Here is a 12638-nt window from a genome sequence, read left to right as displayed (position 1 = left end):
TATTAAATAAAAATATGGAAACACATAAATATTTGAGATAATATTTTATTTTTGATGAGGTTGTGCCTTTTTGGAATGCTTGGCAGAGGTATGTAACAAATTTGTACAGTTGAAATTAGCAGGAATGGGGGATTTCCCTGTGGAACTGTAGATCACAATGCTGGCACAGTGTGTCTTGGCATCAATGATGTGAGTGTTCGTATTCACTACTCCGTTGACAGAATAAGCAAAAGTAACATTTTCATTCGCAGCACCTCGTAAAGTGACTGCAACATTGTCATCGTCCACCCATAATTTTGCAACTCTTTGTGATGACATCCAGACAAATTTGTTTGTTCCGCCATAGATAATTATCGTTTGATTTCTGAAGAAAGAAATAAGAAAAATATAAATACATATGTTTAATTCGAAATCGGACAGGATTCTCGCAAATTTTAAGTAAATACTAGATCATATTCAAAATTGATCATGACTTTATCATTCGATATTAGGATAGCAATATCAACTCACCCTCGCTTCATAACAGGACTGGTATAATAAAGACAGTAGTTTGCATTATCCAGTAAACATGTTGGTAAGCTAAATGGACTGGTCTCGCTGAAACTTGTAGATTTGGTCATGTTTTTGCTGTCATATATCACAGAATCGGGGTACTAGAAATAATGAAAATAAATATAACAGATCTATGCAAAAGCACAAAATGGTAAGTAATGTTTTAGAGAGAATAAGCACACCCACCACTTCCCCATTGTACGACTGCTGTCATTACACACAGCAGACCTGTATAATAATTACGATATGATTTTTACTTGATACGTCATATTTGACGTAGTTTTATTATATAATACCTTCGATAAATTGAAACGCCTAGCATATCGTTTTCGCCGTTTGAATACAAGTTGTACCTAACTTGTTTTCAGCAAACTCCGAAGTACCATGGCAAATAAACGACGTATAATCAAGATGTTCATTTGAAGTAATTTGCTCGGAATCACGACAGATTAAGCGACAACCATCTATAGCTCTTTATCTTGATGGGGAAATAAGCACTCATATTTCACAAGTTAAGATTTCCATCAGTATAAGGTCCGTGACATATACCGAACAACCATATATATTACCGCAGAATTATTAGAAGCATTATCGACTCATTAACCATTGCTACATTTAGATTCCAATTATGGACGACTGTTTTCATTGATCTTGTCGACTGATTAAAATACGATACATCCTCTGGTGACAGAAACTGGACCCATGGAAAATAGCCACCGTAAATATTGCTTATCAATATGAAACATACTGGACTATTTTAAGAAGAAATTGGATTATAGCAAGGGCAGATAATAAGGCACTTGATATATAAAGACCATACCTGATTAATTTCCACATCTAAAGATGCCCTAGAAGGAGTTATAGAATAAGGTTTGGATAGATTAGCCACCATTATAATACCAAACCGTATTTTATTATATTCACCAAAATCTGTATACGTCGACCATACTTGACCACTTGCTCCACTACCATCATTAAAAGCTGTCTGTAAAAGAAACAGTCCTTATTGTTAATCCAACTCAAAAGAACAAATAAGACTTAAGTAACTAGACCAGCTATATGAAAATAGTTTTGAAACGGTTGTTATCAACAAAACCAATTCCTGCGTGACGTCCTATTGCAGTAGTTTCGGTAGCATTTGGAAATTCATCATGCAGGCACTGTAGTTGAATTAGCCATTCTTAGCATTGATGCTACCAAACGCGACGCCTTAGGCGATTCTAAAAGATAGCTTTCATGTTAACTTTGACGGTATCTGAAACGTGATTGAAAAAGCGGTCAGACTGACACCCCTGTTATCGCGTGAATGACGTTGGTAGACTATTGCGTTAATAAAATACAATATGTTTTGGTGGTATTTTATACATATTGACACCGTTTGTGGCTTTTGCAAAATAGGCGTCGTTTTTATAAGTCGTTGGGTATTTCTACAATGCACATTTTTAATAATGGAAACAAGTGGTTTTAATCTGATTAAATTCTTGACTGTAGTCCTGATACTGTCATACTATTGAATGTATTGGCTCTTGGTTGGCAATAATGCTTCTGTGTATTACTAATAACCTGATTAACTTACCTCGATAATTTGATCATTTATAGCTGTAGCAGGTTTGGAAGGCTTTAATATCAAACCATCCGAATTACAACACCTGAAAATCAGATGTATTCTATTAAAATACAATTATATTAAAACATAAACATATGTGAATGAATATACACTAAAAGTGTGGGGCCTGTAATTTGAAAAGTAATTGCACAAAGCTGATTTTTCCATCGGATTGAAACCCACCGGGCCAAGTGAGACCAATTCCAATGGCCTTTTTAATACTACATGTAGTTAATTCCGAAGAATTTATGTTGCCTATACAAGAATCGCTCATCAAGTGATTTTCTGTGTCTCACTCTGATTGCTGTTAGGAAAGTAAATGAACTGGCCATAATTACTTCATTAATAGATCTTTATTTGTGTAACCAATTTTATCACTGGGTCCAACTGGTCCAGTACTTAAAACAGCTACTAGTGTCTGTAGAGCAGGATATTGTTCTGTTGTATCTGAAATACGTAAAGGGGATATAAAATAAATATATTCGTACATACCACTTAGGTTCTTGGTAGTCGAGTGACGGGGCACTCTTTCGAATCCAATAGTGGGCCGAGAAGAACCATTGGTATTTTTCGAACCCGGTTCTTATAACTTGTTAGTAGTGAACCCCGAAGGGAGGGATTAAAAATCCAGGCTAACGTGAGTATATTGGTGTGGACATAAAAGAACCCTTTGCAGATGGAATTCGAAGCGCACACATAACTACACAAATAAAAATATCGCATATTAGTCTCAAAATGACCGAAGTATTGTGTTGAACCCCATTCCAGGCATTCGACTAACATACCCTTTTGTTTACGGTACACTTTACTCAGGTACTCATAGGTGCAGTCAAAATTATAATCGCAAGAAAGAACAAAATCGTTACAGTAACAGTACATTAACGACACACGCAAATTAAAACTGCCGAAGATTATTTTAGTACTTTTAATAAATTTTAGAAACGCCGTAAAAAATATTTGTAAGTAAATTTACTGAAAGGATTTCCAGGTTGGTTGGTTGTTGTCCAGAATGTATCTTTAGATGGTGCCACGCCTACAGCATGAGCAAACAGCGAACTTATTCCGATCTTCCATTGATCGTGCTGTAAATGATAATCATCTGACACACGGGCCTGAAAAAGAACAAATGAAATCAATTATAATCGTTCGTTAAATTTATGATTTCTTTTAGGTTTCGTAAATAGATCTGAGTTCGGGAAAACCCCGAAACGGAGAATAGAAAGGGTTCATCCTCGCATAACTCCAATGCTTCCCACCTTATTTGAGAAAAAAAACCAACATTCAATAAAAACTACAGCCTCTATCGAGTCCACAATTTTTCGGCAAACGGGGGTAACTCCGGAACGGAAAGTCACGGAACGCAAAAAAGCAATCCGCTCATGACCCCATGCTTTCCGACATATTTATAAAGAATCCATCAAAAACTATAGCCTCTGACACGTTCACAAGATTTTCGGTTAAGGGGTGATAACTCCACAATGGAAAGTCGCGGAACTCTGAAAATCGACACGGTTCCGTCTTCTAATGACCCCAGTGCTTCCCACATCCGTTACAAATTACAGCCTCTATCGCGTTCACAAGGTTGTTGGAAATGGAGGGATAACTCCGGAACGGATACTCGCGGAACGGTGAAATCGACACGGCTCATCCTTTCATGGTTCCAATGCTTCCCACCTAAACATCCGTTTAAATTTACAAACACGATCGCTTTCATAAGATTTTCGTGGAAGGCTAAAAATCGATGTTTCATTCGTCTCTTGACCTCAGTGCTTCCCACCAAATTTCAAAAGAAAAGCGTTCACAAGTCAATTGTTGACGGACGGACCGACAGACAAGAGTGACAACATAATTCGAAAGATGAAGAATGATAAATAGAAACATATACTGATAAGTTCCTATATTACCTGTGTGACAGCGGTATATTTTAAACTCTGTAGTGCCTGTCGAGATTGGGCCATACAGTATTGTATAGTAACATCATTATTCTCTGCTGATTTAGCCATGGCGTCCATCCAGGTTGTTGCTAGGGTCAAATTAGTTTTCATCACTTCAAGAAACATAAATTGTACATACATCCAATCCTTTAATGTATAAATTTATAGAAATAAACAGAGATAAATAAATAATTAAATAAATAAATAAGACCCCCCCCCCTCCCCCGAAGTATATTATTATTATTATTATGCTTATCCTCGAAGACGTCGAGAGTAGCTTGTATAGTTCGTGCTCCATATACAATGTAATATCGAAGTTGATGGACTGCTTGAACGTTTAATTTGCATTGTCAGAAATTTCTTCTGAAGTAAAGGAATTATACCTGTTCGTAAACGATGAGACCCCAGGTCTTGGCTCTTTGTAACAGGAAATCCCAGAATCTCTGAAAATTAAAAATACTTATTAAATGTGTATTATGTAAGATTTAGATAAAGAGATGACCGTTCTTGCTATAATGGATCAAAAATAGATAATAAAATATTTCTACTGAAAATTTCATTGAAATTAATTTATTCAGAGCGAAGTTATGGGTGCTAGAAGATGTAGCCGATATTGTTTATTATCGTAGCAACGGTACAGAGAGACTTAGACTCGACTATCCATTTTATCGTTATTATTTTAATCTAGCGAGAGTTTGAATCCATTTAAATCTCTGTCATCCGATGATCTAGAGCGTTGATTATGGGGGGTTTATCATGTTAATAAATGTCTAAATGATATTTGAAGCCAAAATAAGGACATAGACAGATTTAGCTCTTACATAATGCCCCTTTCAGTTACTAGTTCACATAACTGCCGGTACTTAATATTTGGCTTAAACCAACATTTCTATAAAGACTTTAAAAATGGCCATACTGAAAAACCCACTACAAATAAAATCTCTGTTCATTGCTAGGCGCCTGGGACTTTGTTTCTGGCCTTTGGCCCCAATGTTACCTTAAACCCAATAGCCTTTTTGGCTTGGTTGGTTATAAGCAGTGACCAGTATTGTGCATGGGAAGGGTATGCCTACTATTTCTAGAATACCTGATACCACTTCCCGTTTGCCGAGTTGACATAACTAACAATGCCCCGCACACCTTTGTCTTAATAGTATTCTTTTTGCCCAGAATTTTAGAAAAGTAAAGGCCGGGTCGCACTAAAGAGAATACCTCAGGTACGTGAGCGGTTAAATTCGTTCAATGGATTACATTATGTTTTAGCCTGCACATAAATCCTAAAGTATATAACAAGTCCTATTCATATAGGAGTTGTCTGACCAGCACCGATTCTTCTTAAAATGGCTGATGTCGAGCACAAAGAACCGAAACCAGACCATCTTGAATATTTAAATTTCCCCACGCGTGCCAGGGTGGCATCCGGATTCTGAATCGACACATACTAAAGATTTATAATCCATCAAAAAATATTAGGTGGGCTATATTTCCAGGTTTGGCGAGCTGCTGCTGGACGACTACAGAACATATCCTTATACGATTTTGGCTAGTATTTGTCTTAAATGATCAATTCACAAGTGTAACTTTACGGAGATTAACATACGGTTGTAATTGGAACACTTAATCCAAGGCCTTTCAGAAATTTGTAGTTTACTGCGTATGGTGTATCTTTTGACCTGTAACAGATAAACACAATAAAACCCAATTAAACACTTTTATTTATTAAATAGTTTATAATAAATGATGAGGCAGACAATATTATTTGAACAATAACTTATCACCTTCGGGGCGTTTAACATATTGGTCAAAATACATTACGAGTTGCATGTAAATTCAGTTATAATTCTGTTAAAATGAACATGCCACCTTATACAACCCACTTAAGCAATACAAAAACAAATGCCTACTATAAGCGAAATTCGCAAAAATTATCGATCAAATAGTTCGCAAGATCAGATTTCGTAAAATAAAAGTTATCACGTTCAAGTCTTGGAATGACCTCATATAGATAGCCGATATATTTAAAATCTAATTGAAATCAAATGTTAATTTCGTTTCGTTTAATACATGTAATACAATTTGAAATGACAAATACTAGTATTTGTGCTAGTTAACAGTGAGTCTGAATAAGAAAAATAACGGGAATGTTATCTTAATATCTTATTAAATAATCACAAATTATAACTTACCAATATCTGTTATGAAGCACTAATGGTAATCCCAGTTCTTGTCCCACTTTCCTATATTTCATAACATAAAAATGAGTGCACTTCATAATATTATGTAATATAGCATGCTGGTACTAAAAACGCCACAAGTAACTTTCTCATATTTAAAGGACTATGGTTTTTGGTAGACATGGTTCAAAATAGTCCATATAACTTCTTTGGTGATTTTACGTTCCACTCCTAAATCTCACAAATTGCGTCCTTTAAATTTTTCGAAAATGTCCAGTAGTCCAGTTTTAATGCGATCGACATTAGCAGATAAATTGTGATTGACGTTAAAGGTCGAGACTGTGGACATTATCAAACTGGATGATTTAGTAACACAGTTGTTGAAAAACCTTAAAGAACTGAACTGTTATAATATCATAGTGATATTAATTCATGTTTTATTTGAGACATGAGTAAAACAAACACAGCAACTTACACTAAACCGTCCGGAAATATATCAGGACGAGGTTCCCATTTTGTGACCGCTTCGTTTGTATCTTTATAATACCACCAGGAATCCAGTTGTATATACCTGTAATTAACATAGAACATGCTATTGAAGTGTGCGCTATACAAGCAGGGTTATATTGTTTTAAAATACAGGACAACATTTACTTATGTTCTAATTGTAGTTTATATTCAAATTTCGGTCCACACTCTTATAAAAGGAATGTACCCGTTAGACTGTTGTTGTTTTTGTTCTATGTTTTAATCTAAATACTGAATTTGAGATAAATTACCGACATCTATATCATTCAGTAATCTAGGTTTTATAGCGTTTCAAAACTCATTGTATGTAATTAGAACATGTGTAAGAGTTACAAGATTTCATCAATTATTTTAGATTAAATAAAATATAAAAGTAAACATAAAACAAAATAAAACAACAACAAAACAAACACAAGAGACAAATCCGGGGTAAAAGTTTTTATAATAGAAAATGTTGGCAAGTGTTTAGGAACAGATAATATGTTTTCTTACTTGTATGGTATTTGTGTTTTATTCATATCTTGTTTGATGTCCAACATTGTCTGCTCATAATTCTTACCGGGTTCTGTATTATAATAGTAGTAACCACCTTAAATATAGAAACAAAACAGATTCGGTATTATTATATTGGCACCGGTCTAAATATGGATAAACAGATTTGGTGTTATTATACTGGCACCGGTCTAAATACAGGTAACACTGGTGCGATATTATCATAGTGGCAGCGATCTAAATACATTATAGTGACACCGGTTCAGTATTGTGCCAGGACACCTAGTCCTGGTTAGTATTCACTAGAAAGTGAATAAGGGCACCTTTGTACCAGAATGTGATATTATCGGATTTTAACGATATAATATAATAATATTACTAAGGCAACCATCTAATCACTATTTGCCTTACTCCTAGTTGTGATACCTAACAAGATAGATTTTTACCTTTGTTTTAGATATATAGATAGATTGTTACCTTTGATTTAAATATATACTTCTCCCAGATACAAAGTTAGCTCTATTCACAATGAAATTTATACTCTAATAACGATCTTCATATGAACCAGATTGGATTAGTATTTACTTCTAATCAAGCTCATCACGTGCATTTCCCAATAAAATATAAATTGAAACTATTAACAAGCTTACCATTATCTGTCCAGTAACCAATATAATTTAAAGATACATCAGTCTTCTGGCGTTCTGTATTTTTATCATGGTAATATCTCATAATGGTGCCAAACTTAGAAAATACCTAAGGAATATATATTTAAAATGTAAATACCTAAGGAATATATATATATATATAACATGTAAATATCTAAGGAATGTATATTTAAAATATAATACCTAATATATATTTCAAATATATATTTCAAATGTAAATTACCTAAGGAATATATATTTAAAATGTAAATGCTCTTCCTTTCTGAAATTGAATTGAACTCTTTCTAAAAAATAATAACACATAACTGATATATGAGCTGCCGTATTTGCAATTGTTTTGATAGGAAATATAGCAATTGAGCATATTAACACATAGTGCAGTTTTAGAGCTACTATAAAAGGTACTACTTTCGGGTAATTTTGGTTCCTCTCAAAAACCTTTGACAAGTAGGTAGAATGAAGGTCGATGTCATAAGTAGGTAGAATGAAGTTCGATGTCATATTATAGTTAATATTTTATATCGCAATACTAAGTAGTTTTATCGTTACTTGTAATATACCAGAATTTGTCTTAATCTGGCAATCTTTTGACTCATTTGAACTACCTTCGTAAGGATCTTCGCTTTTACGATTATACAAAATATTATTGAGATTTGAAACCGAGGTCTTGGGACCTGGAATATTACTGCCAATTTAGCAAGTCTCGCGTCTTTGTAACCAATTGTATATTCAACTTACCCCGTTTACACCTTGATCACTGTAAACCATAATGACAGAATATGTGAACCCAGCAGGTATTTCATCAACACCTCCCATAGTTCCCCAAGATATAGTCGAATTATCCCGATCAATAGAATACGAAGTGGTCATAAAACTATCTAAGGGAGCAAACAGGAAGGCATTTCCCAGTTTATCGAAGGTTACGATTGGACCTGTCCCATCCAGTCCATCACGGACGGTCAGAGCGTCTGGACCCCAGCTATTAAATAAGAAATAAGTAATTAAATAAACTGTCAGAAATAAATACAATGCTCAATATGCTATCCTAGATATTTGAATATATTTTATTCATGTAATATTTAAATCTTAGCTCACATATTGTTTTAGTTCTACATGGATCTATTGGCCAGTCCAACCCAACAAAATGAAGCTTAAGCCTTAGAGCCCCTTCTCCCAAAGAAGCCCCCAATAACGACTTTAGTCTACATTGCTCAAAATTTTAGTGGTGGTACCGTTAGTGCTTAGAATAGGAAAGTTTATTGGTGAATAGAATGTGGTTATAATCCATTTGAATGGGGATTTATTGTAATTGAATTGGGCGAGTGTAGGTTTTGCATTAACTTCACCGTCTTCAAAAATTGAACAATATACTATAGAATACAGCTATGGTTATCCCGATCTCTTTCTGTTTGCGAAGGTCCCCCCATAAGAGTTCAAGTTTCAGGGTTCCGAAAATGTAATTCCGCCAATGAAACAACCAGGTACAATGGCAAACGGCGACATCATGTGTGACTAGAACATTGGTATTTAAGACATTAGTTATCAATTGGTGCAAAACGCTTGGAAGCGACATACATTCTATCAGTTCTATTGGCGCATCATAGGTTGGCACACAAGCAAGCCTGGGCATAAGACATCTGTCACATATATTGTCAGACACAAATTATCACACAACTTATATATTATAAAATGTGCGTTGTGTAAATTTCTGTGACAGGTGCCTTATTTCCAAGCTAGCACACAAGGAAGAATACGCCAACATTGTCTTGTTGATTGAATTTGGGAAGGCTAAAAGAAATAACTTACATTCCTAGCTTCTTCTTTCTGTCCCCGAACATATCAGCAGAATAGGCAAGATACCCAACCGTTTGATTTAAATCTAGAATATTAAAACTCGGCCAACCACTTATAGTTTTATTGGCCGATGTAGCTTTAGTACCTTTAGCTGATGTCACATAGTTCTGAAAATAAAAATATAAAATGATGTGATAATATAAATATCAAGTGGTTCAGGATCGTCAACATCACTGTTAATATTTCACGATATATTTTGAACATGGAATAGAGAAAGCTTAGAAACTGAATGAAAACTCAGATCAAATTTGCATCGTATAATAAAATTACAGCCTCAGCTGTTCGCATATAAAGATATTTTATTTTCTAAACCTATCCACCATGCAATTTTTTGGTAGATTTCAGTTCGCACTATTTTAGCTTGTGCTTCGCGCTGACAAACGCAGGCTTGAAATATGTTTTACTGGACCAATAAACGTTAACCGCTTTGATATCATTATTTTGAAATGCATATGAAATGGCTGACTTACCATTGTAAAAATAACAGCTGGGATGTCGTTCGTTTGGTAAGATTTTATCTCAAATACAATCCTAGTATCGTTATTTTTAAACTTAAACGTATTTGACTGCCAAGGTCCCAATTTATCTAAACCACTATACGCATAATCACCATCGAACGTCATAGACTTGTCAACGGTAGAGAAAACTTTACCATCCAGGTTGCAAAAAGTTGGACCGCTCGTGAACCATTTGGTATCATTAATGGATACATAATACCGATTGTCCGTAACAATGCCAATAACAAAATCTGAAATGAAACCAGAGTAGGATAAAAACTTACCATGGTAAAAATAACGGCGGGGATTTTGTCTGTTTGGTATGTTTTCATCTTAAACTCGACGGTTGTATCGTTATCTTTAAAGACCCATCTATCTCCTTGCCACGGACCCAACTTATCCAAACCACTACTTCCATAATCAACGTTAAAAGTAATATTAGAGTGGGTATTTCCGTTCAGGTTGCAAAACGTGTGGCCGCTCGTAAACCATTTAGTTTTGTTGACAGTTACGTAATATTGACCGGACGTTATGGTTCCAATACCAAAATCTGAAAACAAGTTAGTATTTGCTCTAGAGCTCAGGTATGAGTAGGAGAACAACACCACACATAACAATGAACTAGAAACACAGAATAGAAACCCGGGCAATATACAAAAAATAGACATTGGAATAGTAATATATACAGTTAACTAGAAACACAGAAGTCAAACATTTTTGCAATACAAAAACACTATCAAATCAATGGAATGGGCCGGGCGCAAGCGACCAGTACACTTCGCAATTCTGGGGACTGTGGTAACACAGACTTCGCTTAACTTGCAAATGAAAAATCACAACAGTATACAGTTTTTGAATAGGGCAAATAGGACAGTGCTGCTTATTAGAAGACTAAAATATAAAGTTTCTGAATCCGGATCAAGTAAGTTACAAAGACACATATAAACCATGTACAACCACCATGTCAGTTAACTGACTCATAATTATCAACCTGATGATAAAAGAAGTCATTTGCCCCAGAAGGTCAATAAACATTTCTTTATTTAACTTTTAGAAACATAAGAACTGAAAATATAATTCTTTAGATAGTAATTTTTAAGTTTACCCCACACCCACCTCATCCACCCCCACCCCCGTTGCCAAAAAGACAGACAAAGCAACAAACAAACAAACAAATTATAAACAACAAATCAACAACAAAAACAAAGCCAGCTAAAATCTTGACCGCCCGCGATAGTGAGGGACTAACACCTGGTTCGATTTTATTTCAATAATTCTCTTGCGCGTAGGGTGGGAGGAAACCGCAGCACCCGGAGAAAACCCACAAGGTTGGACAGGCGACCCTATTCCCTGGGGAAATAATTGAGCTATCCTTGGTAAGACAATAAGATAGCGGTACAAAATAATAGAACGTAATTAGAAGTTTAGATGATCATAATTTTCTTTAGGGTTAATCCGTTTAAAATCATTTTTGGAATAATTTGATTAGATAAGATAGGATTTTATTTCCATACTCACGTTTTGATAAATTTAACTCTTTATTTTCTGACTTGTGTTATTGATAATATGCTGTGATATTGCTTTCGTTCTTGAATTTATTTAAAGTATTTCGCGGTTTTATACATTGTAAAGCACCCCTGAACACGGAAGGGAAAAGAGGGCTACATGTATACTAACAATAAGACAATAACTAATTGGTGCACATACCTAAATAAATGTTTCCCTTTTAATTAATTAATGGTTTCATATAATATAATGGTCTGAAAGTCTATATTAGTCTTGGATATTGTGACTTTAATATCAGTTCATCTTCTGGTGAAAAACGTCTCCAGTTATAAAGTAATTATATAAAATCGACCTACTAACCAGCAGTAACTGAAGAGAAGACAGATGCCAGAAGCAACAGGGGTTTGAGATCCTTCATGGTGGACACCGATCCACTGACACAGTAGAGAATATTTATAGAGCAAATTTGATCGGCTTAATGATCCACGTTATCTTGAACTTTAAACATATAAACATATGAGAGTGACTGACGTAGAGATATAGATATCTACAGTCGCCAAGGATAGGTATAGTATTGATAGAAAGATTGCATAGTAAAAATCAACTGTTCGTGTAGCCTATTTATGAGCAATGGTGTTCACCATATATGGAACCTTAAATGATAGACGGAAAGGTTGGAAGGCCAATGTCAGGGCCAAATCACATCTTAGACTTGTACACGTATCCACTGGGAATATAAATAACCACATATTAGTCCCCAAATCTCCTAGACAAAGTGTACTCGAGACGTTTGAGTCCATTCCATATATTTGGCCCTAGAGTTAGAT

The 12638-nt window shown here is 35.0% G+C and overlaps 1 protein-coding gene across 1 annotated transcript; it reads right to left on the bottom strand.

The window, feature by feature from the left end:
• Positions 1-45: 45 nt before the first annotated feature.
• Positions 46-12271, bottom strand: LOC126811499 (uncharacterized). Its single transcript, XM_050537168.2, has 17 exons — positions 12172-12271; positions 10590-10855; positions 9761-9915; positions 8693-8933; positions 7937-8042; positions 7287-7383; positions 6742-6837; positions 6279-6329; positions 5693-5765; positions 4476-4535; positions 4063-4239; positions 3132-3270; positions 2497-2605; positions 2129-2201; positions 1373-1537; positions 511-653; positions 46-364 (listed from the first exon to the last, which is right to left on the bottom strand). The coding sequence occupies exons 1-17, from the start codon at positions 12227-12229 to the stop codon at positions 46-48; spliced, it is 2328 nt and encodes a 775-aa protein (XP_050393125.2). The 5' UTR covers positions 12230-12271.
• Positions 12272-12638: the final 367 nt, after the last annotated feature.

Source organism: Patella vulgata, chromosome 1 (assembly GCF_932274485.2).
Source record: "Patella vulgata chromosome 1, xgPatVulg1.2, whole genome shotgun sequence".
In the NCBI taxonomy this organism is placed as follows: Eukaryota; Metazoa; Mollusca; class Gastropoda; family Patellidae; genus Patella; species Patella vulgata.
The sequence above is the reverse complement of the archived record's forward strand: the minus strand, read 5'-3'. Positions and strand labels throughout refer to the sequence as shown.